At 20.5% G+C, this 24,430-nt stretch overlaps 1 protein-coding gene across 1 annotated transcript; it reads right to left on the reverse strand.

Moving 5' to 3' along the window:
- Positions 1-460: 460 nt before the first annotated feature.
- LOC128962595 (ADP,ATP carrier protein-like) lies at positions 461-2,577 on the reverse strand. Its single transcript, XM_054308976.1, has 4 exons — positions 2,342-2,577; positions 1,737-1,894; positions 1,282-1,668; positions 461-1,204 (listed from the first exon to the last, which is right to left on the reverse strand). Exons 2-4 carry the CDS (start codon positions 1,891-1,893, stop codon positions 855-857), a joined length of 894 nt encoding a protein of 297 aa, XP_054164951.1. The 5' UTR covers position 1,894; positions 2,342-2,577; the 3' UTR covers positions 461-854.
- Between the last annotated feature and the right edge of the window lie 21,853 nt (positions 2,578-24,430).

Below are 24,430 nucleotides of genomic sequence, written 5' to 3' on the forward strand. Positions count from 1 at the left end.
TTAAAATTCTAAGTCTAGTCAAAATTAAATACTAAATAATATAATTAATTTAAACAAAAATATTATTTGCAGGGAATTGTAGGTTAAAAATACAGTCAAATCATTAGAAAATCAAAATGTTTTGAACATCAAGTACTGGTAATCGACTTTCGAAACTAATTAGGAAATAATACATACATTCAGACACACTAGTCGTCAGTTTCATTGTATGCGAGCGTCGGTAACATAAACGCCGACCAAATTATAATCTCTGGTCAGTCGTCGGGCGAAAGCAATAAAATTATAATTACCGGTAGTAATAAATTACTAATCATTATACAAGTTTAAAATTTTGGTAAATTTTATTATTTATTTTTTGTTAAAATAATTTATACCAACCTTTTAGTTTACTGTTACCGATAATATTACCTAAATGTACACAATTACTAATAAATTGAATTAAATTAATATTTGAAAATAAATTTTTCAATTTTTATTGATTTTCACTATTAAAGTTGTTGTTTTCATTCATCAGTTACATTACATTTAGCTCTAATTATAATTATTGTAAATTACTATAAATAAAAAAAATATTTATTTTAATTGTAACTAAAAACATGATTTAAATTTTAAAATATTTGGTGAAAGAGTTATCTAATTATGTGTCGAGAGATTGATATTCTAAACCCAATATATAAATACCTTTTTAGTGTATTTTTTAAAAACAATGATTTGCTGAGTAATTATTAATTAATTAATTTTTATGTTTAAAAACCTAAGTCTAGAAAGAAGTTTTTCAATTATGTAAATAGTTTCCCAGTTTATAGTATTGCGAGACAATTATAATTAATGCTAAAATTTTTAATTAACGCCTATTATAACAATGCTTTGATCTCGTCATAGAGTACTAACACAAACGCACCGCCGGTACCCCTGAATACGTTAGAGAGGGCGCCCTTAAAGAAGGCCTTCGAGCCCTCCGTTTTGGCGATTTTACCCCAACAATGAATAGTATTCTTATACATCCTCTCATTGGCCGCCAGTCCCGACTGCATCATCATTCGTCGTCTGACTGTATCGAATGGATACGAGATTATACCCGAAACAGTGGTCACACATTGAGCGATAAGCCATGAGATGACTATCGGTGTGTTTTTCGGGTCCGGAAGCATACCCTTCGCTGTGTCAAAGAAACCAAAATATGCCGCTCTGTAGATGATTATACCTATTGATGATTGAAATCAATTAATGGTTAGATATAATTTAAACACATCATTAATTATCAATAGTATTATTACAAACCTTGAACAGAGACATTGAAACCTCTGTAGAGACCAATCAAACCGTCAGATTTATACACTTTAGCTAAACAATCGCCTAAACCTTTGAACTGTCGTTCGCTTGTTTTGCCGATATCAGCGGCCAAACGGGTTCGGGCAAAATCAAGTGGATATACAAAACACAGTGATGTGGCACCGGCTGCTCCACCAGAAGCCAAGTTTCCCACAAACCATCGCCAGAATTGAGTCTTTTTGTCGACGCCTCCCAAGAATACCTGTTTATACTTGTCTTTGAATGCAAAGTTGAGGGCCTGAGTCGGGAAATATCGGATAACATTCGCCAGATTTCCCCTCCAGTATGACATTATTCCCTGTTCTTTGGGAATTCGCACGAATGCATCGATAATACCTATCGGACAACAAAATCAAATACAATATTTAATTAATCAATCAATCAGTCTATCACTCAATCAATACCTTTATATCTTTTGCTTTCCTCTATCTGTTTGGAGGCGTGTTGTACCTGAAGAAGCAGTTTGACTCTCTCGATGGGCGCAACCGCTGTCTTAGAGATGGCCGCAGACACACCACCGGCGATGAAATCTTTAGCAAACGATACCGCGTCGATTGGCATACTATTTAGGGGGAACCGGGAGGTCAGTGTTAGTTTAATTACAACCAATTATCAATTAAAATCAACATTTGTTATGACAACTATTTTTTATAGACATTATGGCATCCAATAAATAACTGATTCACTATCACCTAATCAATCATCAATTGATTTCTTAAAATTTAGGTCAATTAAAGTCATGACCTCTAAAATCAAGGTCATAGCAAATGTCATTTAAAGTGCAATTAGTGGTCAACTATTAAATTAATAGGTTTCAATTGGTCATCCCATATGACTGACCACCACTACTATTACTACTATACCCGGGGTATCATATAAGTGGGACATTAGGTTATAAATAGCAAATTGAAATGACATTTATATTATTAACCCATAATTATTGTGATAATCAATAGCGAGAGTGAAAACCCAGTTATCGGATAACACTGAAGACATTGTTATCTCATACCTGAATAATATCTGGCGATAGGTTTGTGGTCAACAAAAAACAAATGATTACTTGATTTGTTGGACAATTCAAATCAATTGGATTTTTATTATACAGTATATAATGCCGACAGAAGACCGACTGACTCTCAAAGCATTAATCAAAAAAAACTATTAAACGATTCAATAGTATTGTAGAGTAGAGTACAAGTGTTGGGCGGAAAAGGAAACCCAATGGCACTGACAGTCAGTCAGTCTGACTGGTTGTCTATGTTTCAGTACAGACACCAGAGGTCGACAGTCAATACATATCATGTTGACTGAGACTACTTGTCTCTCTCTCTCTCTCTCTCTCTCTCTCTCTCTCTCTCTCTCTCTCTCTCTCTCTCTCTTAGATAACTACAGTATTACATCATTGTATTAAATAATAATTATTGTATCAAATGATAGACTGATATTTTAAAACAATACTAAATAATAATAATTATTATTTTTTGGTGACTTTAGTAATATTAAATAACTTTTTTGTTATTGATTAATAATCATATGTAACTTTTCAAATATTTCATTATTTAAAACAATTATTATTTGTTTTATCATATACTGTAATATAAAATATCTGTCTGTATGTATAAAATTGTTTGTAATAATTAATAATTTTGTTAAACATAAAAAATGATATAATTATTAAACTTTTTTAAACAAAATATTAAATAAATAGAGTATTTAGAATTTAATAGTTAAATAAAATATTCAATATCTAATATATTTATATAAAATAAATTACATGACTTAAATATTAATATCAATATCAAATTTATAATTTAATCATATAGTCCTATAATTAATTTATATAAAAGAAAAAAATTAAGTTTGTATTATAATTTAATTAAATAAATTTATAAATAATATATATACATATAATATGTAATTTATACATTAAGCTTATAAGTTATGTAGAAATAAATAAATAAAATTTTTTAAATAAAATCATTTGCCATTATAAATATTATATAAAAGAATAAAAAATTGTTTTTTATTTAACTGTAAAAAACAAGATTTTTTACAAACGTTTTTTTCAAATTTTATAAATTTTATTTAATTTAAATAATACAAAATTATACTTTAATTCAATTCATAGGTTTGAATTGATATCCAGTCTATCTGTTAATACTATTATATATTACATGTATATATCGTTTAGTAATGTTTATGATATATTATGCAATTCAGTATCTTTTTAGTGTCTAAATTATCCCACAAAATACAATACAATACAATGTCATTGATTTATTCACTCATAAATAAAAGCATTTTATATATTCACTTGTTTTTTGTGTGTAAAATATTGCAATACTTGCACTTTATTTATTTTTTTTGGTTACAAACAATAAAAAAATGCAATCAAATAAATAACATCTCAGTTATACTATTTTAGTGCCCGTTATAAATGTGAACCAAACTCATTATGATATACGGTATATATATATATACAGTATATTAGTGGTGTTAGTTGGGCTGAAAATTTCGTTTAAGTCCCGTCCTGTCCCGTCTTACAAGTCCTGTTAAATGTTATCAGTTTATATAGTATACAACAGTAAAGTTCAGGAATGTTATTATAATATTGGGGAAGTTGGATATGAAATGTCGGTTTAATAGTGTATAAATGTGACGTTGTTTTTGAACGGTATAGAACATTATAAAAAATTGATTTTATTGCAAATGTAAACTTTAATAGTCTAAGTGTTTAATAGTTATTTTATATTATTTTATTTATGTATAAATAATAATTTTAAAACAAATTTTTTCAAGGTATTTCATAAAAATTTTTGAGATGAAACTTTTCTATGCTATAAAATGATCGCCAGTAGACGCTAAAATTACAAAAAATGCTATTTACAAAGCTGCTAATTAGTAGTATTTTTTAAAAATTTGTTTAAATTTTTACAAGTATATATTATGACTTCAAAAACAAAAAAAAATGTTAAAATGTCTAAAAACGAAATTCTTGAAACTCTAATTTTAAAAATTTGAAACTAACTAATCTAACATATATTGATATTATTAGGTAGTGCTAATACATTGCTACCAATGAAGTTATATTTGCCGTTTTTAATTAAAACTACTATTTTTACTTTAGAGCTTAACCAATATACAATCATTTTTAAAAAATTATACAGTATTATGATTTAGTTAACATAATATTTTTAAAAATATTATATTAATACTTAACACTAAAATTTGTGACTAAATGACTAAATATGTGTTAAATATTTTTTTTGTGAATGAGTTTTGTAGCAATAAATTAGGTATTTTTTTTGTCCCGTTCCTATACAAGACAGGATCTTGCAAGACCAAGATCCTGTTTTACACTCTTAATATATATATATATATATATATATATATATATATATATATATATGATTGTATTATATATCATATTAAGTATAGGATTATGTATATTGTAATATAATAAAATGAAAATATCATAATAAATATCAAAAATATTGTTAAAATCATAGCAAATCTACTGTAATTTATAATGTATTCAACAAAATTTTATTAGTGCAAGTATTACAGTTAATATACAATATATACTGTAGATATATATACATATAAATTTTATATATTATATTGCAAGATATAGCAAACTATTTAATATAATGTCTACTATTGGATCAATAATATCAATGCTAGTAATAGTACTCAACGGGTATTAGGTTTATTAAAAACCTATGTTTTTTAAAATGAATAATAATAATAGCAAATAGTAATAATCAGAGTTTCGTATTACTATTAAATATAACATAAATTTAGTCAAATCACTGACAAATAGATCACAATTTTTCTGTTTTGTTGTCAATGTCATTGTGTTGTCTAATATTACAGAATATTCTGTTTCTAGTCTTTAATCTACAATATTCTCTCTCTTTCTTATATATACAGTACTCATACTTCAAAACACTATAGAAAAGTTGTTTTTATGTATTATACTGAATATACAGTTATATATATTAATAAAGTTTGGAATATTATTAATCATATTTATTGATATATTATATGTTGACTGCAAAAAAACAAAATGATGTTTTGTCATAAATTTATATATTACTTATACAAATACTATATATCTATTCTGATATATATATATCTAGTGATTAATTTGCAATATTATGTGAAATAATTAACGAATAAATAAATAATAATGAAAATTAATTATTTCAAACAAAATTAATACTATACTACATATATATATATATATATATATAATATTACTCTATATATGATATTATATAAGAATGAGTTTAATATAATTTAAAATAAGATAAATACAAAAATAATGAACTCATAGAGTGTGTGTCATATTGAAGTCAAAGATATCAATTCAGGATTTTATTCACATTTATTAAAAGAAATTTATTTTCAATTTTTAGTTTTAGTTTTTATATACATTTATTATTATTTGTATTTTTCTGGTAAATAGTTTCTGTCTATCGTTTGGATACGCCATTAGTCAAGAGATTTCATGAACTATATATATATATATATAGAGAGAGAGAGAGAGAGAGAGAGAGAGAGAGAGAATAACAAAATATTTTCAATTTTTGTTACAAAAAGAAAATAATATATCAGTTCTATTCGTTCGCTAGAGAATTGAGAGCAAAAATATTTAGAATAATATATACTATTATTTTAAGTAATTTTAGAAATAGTTGGGAATTGTCTACAAATATATAGATATAATAAAAAAATTATTTGAATATTTAAATATTTTTTTTATAAATAAATGAGTCGTCAATCCGAGAACTGGGATGACATTCAATATTATTATACAGTATTAGACATATTGTTGTTGTTGTTGTTATATATATTTAATCTTTATTCATTAAAAATATTTATAAAAAAAATAAAAATCATATATATATTAAGTATAAGATATAAACTATTGTATAGAGATATGACACAATTATTTTATAAAATTTTACCCAATTTGTTTTAAACAAACCCAAATGTTTAAAAAAACATAAAACAGATTATAATCAAAAATATTTTAATAATCTATTATTTTTTGATATTTTTTATTAGTATTTTTATATTATTTCATATTAAAATTTCTCAGAATGTATTTTTTCGCTATTATATTATATCGAAATATTATACTTAAGTATAAATAATTTAATGAGAAAAATAAAAATTTTATTGGCACTAAAATTATTTGAACATATGATTTACATTGGATGTGTCAACATTGCGTAATCTATTAAATTAAATCTATAAAATATAATTACCCTTTTTTCTTTCATATATAAAATATAATTGATTATTAAATTTATTTTTGTTATTATAAAATTATATACAATAATAAAGGTTTATCTAAAACATTTTTTGAAAATATGGATTAAATATCTTTAATAAATAGAAATAATATTTTATATCTAAATGTTAGCATACTAAATACAGTATGTTTCAATAAGTAGATAAACGTTATATAAATATAATTATTAATTTTTTATATATAAAATATTAATTATGTTTTTATTTGTTATAATATTTATATTTTAAAAAATCTGATTTAATATTTCCAATTAGTTATTAAATAGCAATTATTAGAAAAATATTCACAAAAAATTGACATTTAATTTATAAACTAATTTATTATATTTTGAGTAACTTCTAATATATTTTGTGTGTTATATTATATATATAATATATATATAAAAATATTGTTGTCAAAAACACATGATTTATTAACTGAAAAATCATTGTTTAGTGGTTTATATTGGAAAAATTAGTTATGACATTTTGATATATCTATATCTAATAGATATAACAATAGTTTTTTTTGAGTTTGAGTTTGCTTTAGTAATTGGTTTATTCAATTAGTTGTGTCTATAATATATAGACTCTAAATGTTATTATTATTATACCATACAATATTATACATACTATAACATGTCATCAAAAATATAAATAAATTTAGTTGTCAATATTTGCATATTATTTTCACAAAATTAATTTTTTTTAATGCATTCACTATAATAATAATTATTATAGTCAGAAATGTTTTATTTTTTGAGAATTTTAAACATTTTAATTAATTTATAATAAAAATAAATTAAATTTATTTAACTATTAAATAATATTTTTATATAATTTGAATTATTTTCTATTTATATAAAATATATATAACTAAATTGTGTGATAATTCATAAATTTGAAATAATAATTATTTAATAATATAAAATTATAATATATTTATAAAGAATATTTAATAATATTATTTTAATTATTCTATAATTTAATATAAAGTATAGTAATTATATGTATTAAAACAAATTTAATTTAATAAACAATTGGTGCGTAAAAGAAAATTCAAATATAAATATAGACATTAAGATAATATAATGTAAATGTGTTTACAAAGAGAGCTAAGATATCAGACATTTTGTTTGTTAATTCAATTGTAAATTCATTGCAAAAAGTTTTATAAAAAATTGATTTTTTTCATTCAAATGTGTTAATCATACTAACATTATTTTATTATATAATTTTTTACTTAAAAGATTATTATTATATTTTTATCTTAATTTTTTAGCAAATGCTGTCAAACAATTTGTAATCATTTTTTCCATACAAATACAACAATTTTTACTATAATAATAATAATTATTGGAATTTTATGTAATTAATTTTAATGTTATTTTATAAAAAAATATTCATCACTAGTATATGTTGTTGTTTTTAAAAAAAAACATTTTCTAATTTATATTATTGACAAAATAAAAATCCCGTTTTAGTAATATTGCATAAAATCCATTATTATTAAAAATATATTATTCAATAATGAATTAAAATCTATTGTATTGTACAATACTTTTTTGTTATATTTGAAAATGTGTTGATTAAACAAAATAATAATAATAATATTAAACTATACGATGTTGTCAATTGTCAATGTTTAACACTATTTGCTTTTCAAATGAAACAATAATGATAATAATGTTGCAAAAATTCATAAATAAAAATAATTGCAAAAATCTTATAATAGCTATTAATCAATCAACAATAACAACAAAAATGAAAATAATAATAATAAAAATTTAGTCAAATTAAGCTTTATTTTTTTAAATAAAATATATATACTGTATATAACCATAATTATATAGTAATCAATCTTAAACTTATTTTTTCATATTTATATAATAACATTATATTATATATCATATAGTGTTAGTATAGAGTTTTAGAGACAATATATTATATTGCTTTTATAAAGCATTTTTATTTATTAAACTATTATTTTTATTTTATATTATAAATTTATATTTATATATTTCTAACATTTGGAGATTTTATGCACAAAATATTTTGTTTCATATATCGTTACAAATGCTTTTATATTTTATTTTTTGTTGTTTTTAAAAAAAAAATAATACACATTTTAGATGTATACTAAAAATAATATAGTACTGTATAATAAATAAAAGTATTTTTTAAATTATAAAAACTATAATAAGATTTATAGTTTATCTTACAGCGAAAAAAAAACAAATGGACAATATTATTTTAGTATTTTAAATAACATTTATATTATAGAACATATCATATAATATTAGTGAATTTATTATACTTTACTTTAATAAAAAATATGATATTTATATATATAAAGCATATTTAAGCTATCAAGGTGCTTTATTAAAAAACAGTAAAAGAAAATTTTTTGTTAAACTGAATTTAGTAGATTTAATTTTAAAAAAAAAAGATAAAGTATAGTAAAGTATAACTTATAAGCCATTAATTTAATTGAAAAAATAATATATTAAAATATTTATAATATTTATAATATTTACTACTAATATATATATATATATATATATATATATATATATATCATATATAGAATTATATACCTGGATAGGTTGATATAAATTATATAAAGTATATAGTTTTAAAAATATATATGATATATCAACCTTTTAACGGACGGATAAATTATAACAAATAATATAAACAATACATCTATCGATCAAAATGGGCATCAATTATGTTACTAATTAAGAAAATAATATTTTTTAATTTATATATGAAATAATACCGTAATAACTCAATATATACATTTAAACAATCTTATAAGCATTCATATCATATTACCGTCTTCCCATAGTTAACTCATGTTTTTAAAATTAATACCGTCTACCCACAATAATGTCAATTTTTTTTAAAAAGCACCGTTTTCCCATATTAAAAATAGTTTTTTTAAAAAGTACCGTTTTCCCATATTAAAAATAGTTTTTTTAAAAAGTACCGTTTTCCCATATTAAAAATAGTTTTTTTGAAAAAGTACCGTTTTCCCATATTAAAAATAGTTTTTTTTGAAAAAGTACCGTTTTCCCATATTAAAAACAGTTTTTTTTAAAAAGTACCGTATTCCCTTATTCAATACATCCACACAAAAAACAACCATATATCTATAACAGTAATTTAGGATATACGGTATTACATTGGAAATAAGTAGTCATAATATAAAAATAAGATAGTATTTTATGTAAGAATATAATAGCAATAAAATATGGTATAAATCTATAAAAATTTATTAGTTAAGGGAATACGGTATTATAAATTAGTTTCATTAATATTAAAATATAATAAAATAAGGTAAAGATTGTGAAATTATATTAATTTAATTAAATAATATGAAAATCATTTAAATGTGAGGTAATACGGTAAAAATTGTGAAAATCATTTAAATGTGAGGTCATACGGTAAAAATTGTGAATATTATTTAAATGTGAGGTCATACGGTAAAAATTGTGAATATTATTTAAATGTGAGGTCATACGGTAAAAATTGTGAATATTATTTAAATGTGAGGTCATACGGTAAAAATTGTGAATATTATTTAAATGTGAGGTCATACGGTAAAAATTGTGAATATTATTTAAATGTGAGGTCATACGGTAAAAATTGTGAATATTATTTAAATGTGAGGTCATACGGTAAAAATTGTGAATATTATTTAAATGTGAGGTCATACGGTATAATTTAATAGTTTTATATAATTTTTAATTTTGGGTCATAATTTATGGACAAAAATTTTTAATTCAATGTTTTGTGGTCCGTCCGTTGAATGGGGATTAGAGAAAAGTAATTTAATAAATAAATTAAACTATTTTTTAATTTTTTAAAAAATTTGTTGTCTTTACTAATATTTTCTTAGATATTTAACCTGTATATAAAAAATAAACAATTGATTAATTAATTATTAATCTAATTATAATTAATTTTCAAACTTACCCTTTATTTCATCCACTATTGCGTTAACCAGACGTTGTCCTAATTGGGATCTAATTGTGAATTTGTGTCCAAATTTTTTACAAATTTTACATTACTTTATGAGAGGTCATATAAATAGCTATCAAATGACCCCTTAATGACAACAATTGATTAATAAATAACATAAATATTTAATTATTTACTTTATCCGTCCGTTAATTGGTTATCCACTATTAGGTGGATTTATAATATATAATATAGTTCAGCATAAACTTTATATACAGTTTTATTTGAGATGCAATAGTGTGTGTGAGATATATGTTTTGGACCCAAACATTACTACTACTACTACTACTACTACTACTACTACTACTACTACTACTACTACTAATCAATGCGCAACTCTCATCACTAAGAGATTTATAATACCCAAACACTATATACACTAAAACACATTTGCAATCATTGTATTCACCGTACAGTCGATGTGTTGGTGGTATATATCTAACCCAACGGCGCTCTGTCTGTCTGTCTCTCTATCTATACGTTTCTAAAAAAAAAATATTTCTTACACTTACTCTGTTGTCTATGAAAAGCGGCTCTACTTATTTGGTTGACTGATATTGTCGATATAGATATCCTACAGTATATACAATTGTGTATATTATTATATATATACACACATAAAATACACAGTTATATAAAATATATAAAAATTATTTTATATAACATTATTTTAAAGCTTTACATCTTTTTTTTCTCTCTCTTTTCTGGCATTTCTTAAAAACCACTGACTCTACCGTTAAATCTCTTGATTTACTCAAAATAAAGTAACAGAAAAATAATAATAAGAAGAAGTGGTAGAAAAACTTTATTTATTTTTTTTTTTTTTTTGAATAACACTTTTGTTTGTTTGTCGTCGAAGAAAATAAACGATTTTTCAACAAAAAAAAACATATCATCCATTCGTCGCATACAATCATCGCTACTAAATAATAGCAAAGGTTTGCAAAATATATTTTTAACTCTTAAATTTAAATTTAATTTTTTAATTTAAATTTATTTATTTATTATATCATTTTTTGTTTGATAAAAATTGTTGTTAAAATATATTTCATAACAATTCAATAAAATAGTTCACTGTTATTGTAATTTTAGTGTTAACTATAAAAAGTTTAGTATAAATTAGTTTTTTAATATTTAATTTTTTTATTTCTTATATTTTTTAATATCTTTTTATATTAAGTCAATTATTAAATATTTACTAAATATGAATATAAAATAAAATAAATTGTTAGTACTTTTCTAAAATTCATATAAATTTGTATATAATGTTAAAATATTAATGTTTATTTAATTTTTTGTTTTCTTTAATATTATCACTTTTTAAAGTTATAGTTCACAATATTTGTTTTATTTCTAAAACTTACTGGCAATTTGTTACAATATATACAATAGTTTTATTCATAAATATAAAATATGAGTACATTTTTAGAGTTGAATTATTCATATAAATATTACATATGAAATATTATTAATATTAAAAAACTTAGATTCTGGTACTTAACTGTTGCAATAATAATATACAGTATTATAAAAAATTTACGATTTTATCTATTTATAAAAAACATCAATTATTTGCTTATATTATTATTATTTAAGATTATTATTTATTGATATAAAGATATCATTTAGTAGTTATTCACAAATTTTGTTTACAATAAAACAAATTAATTTTACAATGTTGCTATAATATAAAATAACATATTTTTGCTAAATTAACTTTAACAAATATATATATTTAGAAAACATTTTATTTAATAAATATATATATATGTATTTATATTATAAAATTTCCGATTATTTATTGTGCGTAAAATTTAAATTAGATTATTATAATCAATTAATCATATATAATACAGTATATCATAAAGAAAATGTCATTTTATAACAAACCATTTTCAAGTTGTTTGTAGTTTACAGTAAAAAATATGAAAATTTTATTATAATTTAACATAAAACTTATTCTTATAATATATATATATATATATATTAAAAATAGAGATTTAAATTATGTATACTAAAAATTGACAATAAAACCAATTGATGCAAAAATTATGAGATAAAATTATGTATAGAAACAAATTTTTATAAAGTAATATCATTAATCTTAATAAGCTTATCAATAGCCAAGTTTATCGTGAATCAAATTTTAACAGTTACTACTTATTATTATGATTACAACACTATATTTGATAAAATTTAATATTTATATATAGTTTAATATATGATATTTATTTCAAATATACATTAAAAATGATTTATATAAAATTCATCAAAACATTATTTAAAACCCGATTTTAAATACAGTATATTAATATATATCATATATAAAGTATAATACAAATTTAATTTAATTATATAATATTTTATCGTATATTATTATTAATTTTGTATACTATATTATTGAAATTAAGTAAAATCATGCAATAATCAAATAAATATTAAACTTATACAATTATTTATATATCATAATATGTAATATAAGTGTGTGTAAATTGTTTTTATAAATTATTATTATTACTACTATAGATAAAATGTTAGCAATTATTTTATGTTAAAAAAATATGTGTATAATGTGTATTATTATTTTTTATATATTTATATAACAAAAAATTCATTTACACTATTATAGAATAGCGTGCATTTTGATTTTAACATAAAGTATTGTACATTAAATAATAATAATTTTAATAACACTTGTAAATATATTTATAACTAAAACAAAAAAAACAAAATACCAAAAATACAATAATAAATAAATAAAATTTGAAAATATATTCTTTGTTGTTGTTGTTGAAAAAATCAATATAAATATTAAAAATATCTCTAAACTAAACTATAAAAAAATGTTTGACTGCCAAACCAATATATATATTATACATGTTTTTGAGCTATAATACATAAATCATTTATATTTATCAAATATAATTATGTTATAAATATGACACCATTAATGGTGATAGTATGACATTATGGCCCAAACAACTGTCTCTTACTAAATATAATGATGGAAAATAACTCATAATTGATAGCTCTCTGAAAGCTCTCTCTCTCTCTCTAATATATAAATAAAAAAATGAGAGACAAATCAATGGCTAAAACTTTATTAAAAGTGATGATTATTTTTTTCTTGTGTTAAATAACTCATTTACTATACAAACTAGAGTTTCGGAGTTTAAATGTAAAAATTATGTGCGAAAACAAAAATTATACTCCAGTTTATAACTGCAGGCAATGCTATGACATTTAAATTGTTTAATATGTATGTAATGTAATGTACAGTACAGTAGTAAGTATTTATGTATTACTACTATGTATTGGCGTTTAAATATACTGTATATTGTCATATAGTATATATAGTATATGACAATATACAGTATAAATTGCTGGCTTTTAAATTAAAGAGTTAAATAAACGATATTTTTAGATTAATAATTATAAATTGTAAAAACTAATGACAATTATTGTTGTATTTTAGTTTTAAAAATTATAGTGCAATTAAAAGCATTTATCATAAAATTAAAAATATATAAATTTTTCTATATTTAGTAAATTTTAATTTATTTTTATGGTAATATAAAATCTTGATTATCTGACAAATGTGACCAACAGTTATCTATCTTTCTATTTATTAATAATAATAATAATATAATTATACTTACAATAGTTGTTATCTAATGTCATTTCATGTAATACAATAGTATCCTAGCATAACATATCCAAACAATCAATAATAAAATAATTTGTTATTATTTTTTTTGAGGTTAAAGCTATTTATTTGGAAAATAAAAAAAATGATGAAAACTGATATCCAACTTATAATCCATAGCAGTATATAATTTAAAGAATATTCTGTATGTGAGTATACAATATAACGTTATATATTTTTTTGTGCCCACAAGTATTGTTACTAATATGTATCTATTACGACAATAAACATAATATATTTTTTCTATTTTATCAAAAGTTTGTTAGTTTTAATTAAATTTAATTATTATATAGATTAAAAAAATGAATTTCTTAAATAATTTTTACAAATTTTTGTAAATAATAAATTGTTTTTATTAAAATATAATAACTCTTATTCCTATTATTTACTTGAATATATCAATTGATTATAATAATAAATGTGTATTTTTATTGTTTGTATTTCAGAAAATTTGTATTATATCAGTATATGCTGTAGATATCAATATTATAGATGTGTGCAAAATATAATATTTGTCTAATACTTAATCATTTGGATACTAAAAATAGACGATTTGACGCAAATAAATAAATATTTATTAGCAGCCTATAAAAGTTGGACCCTTTTAAACCTAATTAACAATAGCTCTCTCTCTCTCTCTCTCTTTATTCTGAAAGAAAGTCTTCATATAATTTATGTGTTGTTTTTCGTATTTCATTCTCAATGTATTTTAATTGATTAACTAATTTCTATTGTAATACATTTTCATAAACAACACAAACATTTATTATCAGTAAATTTTATTCATTAAAATAGTATTCAAGTCGTAATTAAAATTATTTTATATTAAATTATAATAAAATATTTTTATAAAAATTTTTAGTATATAATTAAATATAATATTATACTAAACTATAGTTAGATAACTATGAAATTAGTGACATACAAATACTGTACTTGAAATATGAATTGAAATATAATTGATGATAAGTTAAGATCCCATATCATCCCATAATTTTCATAGACAATAATTATTGTATAGTAAGCAAACAATGTACTACTATTAGTGTAACATTAAATTAATCATTATTACAATTGAATTGTGTTTGCAATTTTATGTACAACTTATTGATTCATTAGAAATTGTAAGACTAATGGTATTTATTGTCAACAAACTAATGTATGAGAGGTTTTTCACAACCAAATACGGTATACATGTCTAGTGAAACATAAAATTATATATATATTATATATTATATTAAGAATACTATTGTTTTTTTTTTGGTGGAGATATTTGAAAATCAAAGCATATGATATGTAAAGCTGATATGGATTTGGGAAATATAATCACTAATATGTTATACAAAATACTGTAGTAATACTGAATATAAATAATAATATTAATATACACTATGTGTTTGCAGTCTAATGTCAACATTTTTTTGACATTATTATATTAAAAAGGATTTTTATTATTATACACATATGTAATAAGCTTTTAATAATAAAACACTGTTTGGAAATACATTAGTTAGTTATTAGTTTCATTTAATATAAATATAAATATTAATTTTACAATTGTACAATCGTATTTATTTTTAAAAAATAAATGTGTAAATTAAATTTATTAATATTATTATTATTAACATAAGTAAATTGCACACTACTTCACTTATGATAATTAATAATAATTATTGTTCAACTAAAAATTAAGTCAGCAAAAATATACTGTATTACTGTATAATAATAATAATAGTAAACTATGTAGTATTGATCGGCCAGTAAAAGTTTATAAAATAATTTAATTAATTAAGTTGATAGCTTAATTTAGTTATAATACTGTATTATACTTATTATTATACTGTATTATATTATCATTATTTATTAATATTCAAATTGCTTTACTGTAAAATTAAATTTATTATATTATATTTAATTTAAGTATATTTTATGCTAGCTAATATTTAATACCATTAGAAATGTTAGATTATTATATATTTATAGTAAAGTATAAATTATAAAAATTAATATACAGGTATGAGTTTATTTGATTTATCGTAAATATATATATTTTTATATATACATATATATTTGTGTTTCAAAAAAAATGTTAGATATTATAATTAATTTTGTAGTACATTGTATATATGATGTAGATTGAGATTAATTTATTTTATCGAAAAAACTTATTTTATACAAAAATGTCTTGAAATCAAACAAAACTTAATTTTTATGGAAAATGTTTTCTAAGTGATAACAAAAATAAAAGTATTAATAATTAATGTCAACAATTTTTTGAGACCTGATATTAAATATCTAATAATTAAATATCAGCTATGTTTGAGAGACAATTATTTTTTATATAAGACACACACAAACACACTATAATAAAGCTCTAATATCACTAATAATTAAAATAACTATTATTTAATATAATATCATATAGTTATAGTAGTTTTGTATTTATTAAAATTTATTATTTATATTATTAGCAACAAAATGACATGTTGTTCAATGAAAGCAAACATTTATTATTATTATTTTTTTTGTTAATAATTTATTTGTAAACATATTGTCATTTTATTTTATTAAATATATTTATCATTTGATATAATTAAATTTAGTTATTATATCATGTGTGGCTCATAAAAACAATTTAGCCAGTGCTTTATAACTTGTTTTAAAAATGTGATTTTAATTTTATTATTGTCCAAATATACTATAATATATATATATACTGAAACTCATTTATTGTTTTTTGTATATTTATAAACAAAATTTACAAATTAAACTATTTACAAATTTATTAAATAACAAATCTATTAAATAGTAGGTCTATATCCTGGTAAACATTATTAATACTACAATGACCATCATTTTAGAAAATGTTTTTCAAATTAAAATAAATTATCAAATTTTACAGTAAATCTAAAAAAATATGATTAAATAGTTACTATACTATAGATTATTTGCATAATAAAGTTACATAAATAGACATTATGATTATTTAAAATTTTTAATTAATTTTATTTTAGCAAAATAGTTTGAAATAAGATGATACAATTATTATGTAAACAATTATTGAATATGTTTAGCATTTTATTTGAAATGATTTAAAATGAACATTTTTATTATAAATTACAACATAATAAAATTTAGTACAATATTAAATTTAGGAAAAAACCTAATATAAATATATAATAAATGTTGAAAACTCATATAAAAATTTATCCAATAATTAACAATTATATGAAAAGAGATTGATTTTAATATAACATCATTTAGGATGTCATGTAATAGTGACATATACTTTGAAATAATCCGAGAAAATCATTTCCGGTACTAACGATGTCTATGCTCTCTCTCTCTCTCTCTCTCTTTCTTTCTTTCTTTCTTTCTTTCCCTTTCACTCATTCAAAGTGTCTCTGATTTTGATAGAAAAGTACAATTTATAGTACTATTTGATTGAAACATTCAATTGTTTGAGTAAAAGTCATTGCATTAAAACACAGCCCTTGGAGTCTTGTGTCACAAACTAATTGCTTTAATAAGAGAGAGACAACTCATGAGTTTTATACAGTTTTATACAATTGAAAAAACGTGGCACTGATCTCAATGAAGATATAGAGTTATATATATATATATTATTTTGGTATTTTGTTGATACAAATTGTCTCAAACATCCCAATAATTAACTAATAATTGTCCGCAAAATATATTATGACTTAGTTTTTGGTTAATTCCTTAAATTCTCCATTTAGTTGTCATGAACTTAATTTTGACACTTAATAATAATAAAATTAAATAATAATAATAATTATTATTATAAAAATATTAATCAAAATTGACGTTTTATTATTTTAAATAAAAATTGGTTTAAAAATCCAAAATATTTAAATATATAATTTAATTATTATATTATAAAAAATATAAAAAACAAATAATAATTGATTTTTTGTTGTAAATTGAATTATATTACAAAAAATTAAATTACATTATTTTTTGACATTTTGTTACAATTTATATAAATCCTGTTATTTAAACAAACGGATCAATTATTTTTTTAAAAATAAAAATACATTGAAATGTTAAAAATTTGTGTATTTAATTATATTAACAATATTTGTTAGAATTTTTAAAAAAAATTATTTTTTTTTGTGTTAAACATTGACGTAACAAAAGTATAAAATCTATTAATTTAATTAAAACAATACTAGAAAAATAAATAAATAAAATTTTATACAGTATATCATTACTTGTTTGAATAACATTAATTGTAATAACAAATAATAAATTATTTTATAGTTTTTTTTATCTTTCTTACATTGACTTAATATCAAACCAAAAAAACAACATATAGTATAGTTTTATGTGAAAATTATGTATAATATTATAAAAGTTTGTAGACATAAATAAAAATTAGAAAAATATTTGTAAATTTTTATTTTTATTTCGTAAATTTTTTATTTATTATTTTCTATGAATATATCTAATAAGTTACTATTGTGTATTATATGTAGTCAAACATTTATTATATTTTCGAAACTATAAGTTTTTTTCACATAAAAAAGTAAACCCAAAATTATATCTATTATATGAATTATTTTTCCACGAATTATTTTACAATATATTGCATATATAGTATATACATAAAACTGGCATTTGATTTATTATACAGTAATTATTTCTATGAGACAATGAATTATTAGTTACTTCATTATAATCATAATTTAAACTAAAGTTTTATAAGATAATAATATTAATAATAAAAAACTTTTCCTAAAATTTGATATTTATTTATCTATGATTTATAATGAATTTTAAGTAATTGTTTAAAAATAATTGATTTTTCTTTAAAAAAATAATACAAAACTGAAACTCTGTAAAATTATATAATATATTGTATATACTCTATGTGTATGTGTTGTGTTTGAAAAGATAATATTTTATAACAATGTTATATAGTTTAGTACAATAAATTGTAATTTATCTCTTAAGTTATTTGATAATGTTTTTACTGGATGAATTTAATTGTTTTTGAAAACATACTAATCATATGATATATAAATAATTTATTATACTGAATATATAGTGAATAAATGATATTATTATAATTTATTTTAATATAAAGTAAATACAGTAATTTATATATCTTTCTACAATATATATATATATATATGTATATAATTTAATGTAAAATCATAAGCTATATTAACGACAACAACAAAATTAAAACCTATGATAAAACCTATGAAAAGAGTTAAAATTTCTAAACTAAAGAGTTGTCTAATAATATCTTTCAAATGACAATCTAAATGATAACCGGGTTTTTTGATGATCGATATATAATTACTTTGCAATTGTTTTGTGTTTTTGACAATTAATATCAGTGTTTAACAACTCGTTATCTCTGATACACTCCGTAACCCGTTTACCACACATCACATACATCTGTACATTATTTTTTGTTTGTTTGTTTGTTGGGAATAAATATCATCGACCAGTGAGTGAGTGAGTGAGTGAGTGAGAGAGAGAGAGAGAGCTGATCCATATATTGTCTTATTTTGTTTGTTTGATTTCTCTGTTTTCATTCATTCATTTATTCATTCATTCGCATCTCTTTACCACTAAATCTATGGTTAATTCCTCGTAAGCCTTGCCATAGGATTTGCTCTTTTCTTCTTCTTCTTTATCTCAATTCAATATCGCAAGGAGTGGTAGCCGTCAGTACTGTTGTTGTTGTTGTCGTTGTTGTTGTACTTTCTAATAATGGGTTTGTTATTCAATGGCAGACCTTTTTTGTTCTTTGGCTTCATTTTGATAGCAACAAACAAATAGCTAAAAGTTATGGCAAAAACTAAACAGAGAGAGAGAAAGAGARAGAGAGAGAGAGAGAGAGAGAGAGAGAGAGAGAGAGAGAGAGAGAGAGAGAGAGAGAGAGAGAGAGAGAGAGAGAGAGAGAGAGAGAGAGAGAGAGAGAGAGAGAGAGAGAGAGAGAGAGAGAGAGATAGATAGAGAGAGAGAGAGAGAGAGAMAGAGAGAGAGAGARAGAGAGAGAGAGAGAGAGAAAGAGAGAGAAAGAGAGAGAAAGAGAGAGAAAGAGAGAGAGAAAGAGAGAGAGAAAGTAATTATAATCATTGTAAGAGATTAAAAGCATCTCTAAAAGTATTGATTAGAAAATTGCTTACAACACAAAAAAAACCTAAATATTTCATATATATTAATGTAATGTATTTCAAATGATATGTTTGATAAAAACCGACTGTCCATATGATTATGTATTAAATTTATATATGTATATTTATACTATAAATACACTGTATTATACAGTCTGTATATAATATTACGTAAATGACATTAATAAATAATGATAACTGATTAGTTAATAATATAAAGTTTTTTTTGTGTGTACAGTATTTATTTAGTTTTCGTTGGTTTATTAAATGTTAAGCAAAAATATATATATTTATTCAATTATAATAATAAACTGATAATATATTTAATTTTTGTTTTATTTATTATTTGCAATACTGTTAACTATAATTTAGTTTATAATTATAATTAGATGCCTCACTTAAGCCAATACTTTGTGGCAAAAATGTTTAAGACGTTTACATTTTGTTATTTATTTAATATGACATTCATTTACATGAATTATGAGAGAAAATTATATTTATTTATTTATATATAAGTCACTTACTGTATGTATATATTTATATATCAATATTATACGGTATATAAGGTTAGTAGATCTGACAATTGAATTATACAATATGTTTGCCGCTATGTTTGTCACTAATGTTATATAGATATATATAAATTTATATATTTTTGATGCATATGTTAAATATTAAACATTTTTACGGGAAAATATGCATCTTTAGTAACAAAATATTTTTATAGATAAATATTTTATTATTTTTGTTTGTGTAAAATTTATAATGTAAAGATTTATTTTTTAAAATAAAAAATAGTATTGAAATGACTTTAATGTCAAAAATGTTTTTAAATAAAATATTTTTGTTACTCATAAAAAAATTTCTAACAAACTTAGTTAATAATAATAATTTTTTTTAAAGTGACGTTATCTGTTAAAATTGCAATGTATAGAATTTGTATGTTTAAACTATAGTAAATATTTATTTATTTAATTTTTGGATTTTTTTCAAAAACAATTAAATACTGTCTTATACTTTATATTTGAATTGTTGTTAAAAATAAATTCACACATTTTTTCTGTGTCTTTTGAAAGTTTAATATTAAATCTCATCGATTTCAAGCCCTTATCAGTGGTAAGGAAATCAAATTTTTATGTCAAAAAATAGTCTTATTTTGCAATAAAGTTATATACAGTATTTTAGTTTACAACGAGTGTATAATAAATTTGATATTAAATTTAAGGAATTTCTTATACTGTATATTATTACAAACTATTTTCTATTTATATATATAAACAAAAAAGTAGAGTTATTTTGTTTAAGCAAGTGCTGTAAATTTTGCTAATCTCGCAAACATATTATCAAACAATGTTTTTTATATTTTTTTGTTATCCAGAGAGAGAGAGAGAGAGAGAGAGAGAGAGAGAGAGAGAGAGAGAGAGAGAGAGAGAGAGCTATAGGGCATCAGTGAGTTTTATTAAATGGCAAAATATAAAGAAGAAAAAACTAAGTCTAACATAAAAGTCTAATAAAGAAGTCTTAATATATATAAATAAATATATATATATAGTTCTGAAACTTTAATTACATGACATACCCTTACAGTAAAAACAAAGAAAAAAATTAGCATAAAAATGTTTTTTTTGTTTAACCACTATATATATAAATTATATATTAAGATATAAATTTTATTTAATATATATAAATAGCAAACTATTTTTTTTGCTGGCAATTAATTTGAAGCTATTATTATTGTTATGTAAATTAGCATGTAAATTAATATTATTTTTTGACTTTAATATTTAATATCGTATACAATATTATCTTATGTTATTAGATACTAGAAAAGTTAATATATGATAGATAAATATTATAATTATACAGTATTTATATTATATTTAAATTGAAATTACTTAGTTATGACTATACACTGGATATACAAATTAATTAAATAAAAATGATATATATATATATATATATTATAAGTTGTCTGATATTTTAATTTTTGCTTAGAAAATATATTATTTTTTTTAAATAAAAACAAAAAAATAATAATTTGCTCATTTGTTGCTTTATTGAAATAAAAATTCAATGGCAATATTTCAAGCATATATAATATAATTTATATGTGCCTGATCCTTTTATAAGTCACACATTAAGTATAATATAATAAGAAAAATATTATATATTAGATGAAAATAACTTATTATATTTATAGAAATATATATTTCTAAAAATATGTCAAAACTAATATATTTTTCACTAAATTATAATAATAAATCATATATAATATTCTATTCAATATTTTTTTCTATACTTAAAGTGAAAAAATAAAATTATAGTATTATTTTTTATAAACTGCATATTAATAATAATATAAATTGAAAATACAATACAATTTTGTTGATTTTGTTAATTTTGTTACTATTTTTTTGTTTAGTTTTTTAATGCTATCATTAATAGAAAAAATATCAATAATATTTTATTGCTAATAATAAATATAAAAATAATAATAATTAATTATTATTATTTGTAAACATTTATATAAAAAAACTTAATATTTTATATAAATATAGATATTATTTTACTGATATTATACATTAGTATCATATTTTTATAAATAAATGTTTTATTATTAAAGTATTTATTAGACACTTATGTCCGTTCAATACATTACTAGAAGAAAAAAATATGGATTTATTTCAAACAATTTTTTGTCGTTTTTTTTGTTATGAGAATAGAAAGAAAAAAAAAGAGAGAGAGAGAGAGAGAGAGAGAGAGAGAGAGAGAGAGAGAGAGAGAGAGGAATTCAAATGCCATATATTTGAATGCAATTTTTGTTGTCCACTAATATAGTACTATATTTTAATTGAAATGCTTGCCATTAGTGATATTTCATCGGTTTTTATTCATTTTTATGATCCATAATATTATGTGACTATTATTATTAAAAGGAAGTCTGATATTATACTTAATGTTATGGAAGTGTTTAACTGTTTATATTGTCGGACAAGTGATTCATATATAGTATATATGTCCACCAAATAGGCTTGGAATTAGACATTAGACAAGCCTTGACTAACTAACGGTGCCATTAAATAAATTCTACTGGATCATTTATAATATTTAATTAAATTATACTGACTATATATATTGGCTTTAATTATCTCAATAAATAATTATTAAATATTTAATGAAATATCAATGCTATAATAATAATCAGTTAATATAATCCCATTCATTAGTAATAATAATAATATTGTAACTAAACTTTAGTAAAAATAAAATAATTATAATAAAATAACATATGAGCATCATTAGTATTTTAATTTACAATAAAATTTAACTTAATGTAATATAATAAATTAAAATTGCGAATTTGTTAAGATCAATAAATCAAATTAAATATTTAGCAAATTAATCAAATAAATTACATACAATGTAATCAAATGCTAAAAAAATCTTAAAAGTTTGAAATTAACATAATTTGTTTAAATAAATTATACATAAAATTTAATCACAATTTAAATAATTAATTTACTATACAGTATAAACCTAATAGAGTATTAACTAATATATTTATACTGTAGTATCAATAATAAAACTGTATAAACATTAGTTACTATGAGAAACATAAATTAATACTATAATATATAATATGCACTAATATATAAATTTTATATAAGAAATTGTTTTAAATCTAAATTATAATAGTTATTAAAACAAATTAAATTTATTAATATTGAACTAATAATAAAAACTAAAACTCATTTTTATTTCTTATTACTAATTATTTTTCAATGCGTTTAGTAAATTAATTTTTCCATTAAATATGTTAAATCGTAATCAAGTAAAGTATGTTTTGATTAATTGAAAAATATTTTTAATTATTAATGAAACAAAAATTAATATGTCATTAAAGCATATA

Source organism: Oppia nitens, unplaced genomic scaffold (assembly GCF_028296485.1).
Source record: "Oppia nitens isolate AA-2021 unplaced genomic scaffold, nextdenovo-longstitch-racon4-pilon3 scaffold6_pilon_pilon_pilon, whole genome shotgun sequence".
NCBI classification, from domain to species: Eukaryota; Metazoa; Arthropoda; class Arachnida; order Sarcoptiformes; family Oppiidae; genus Oppia; species Oppia nitens.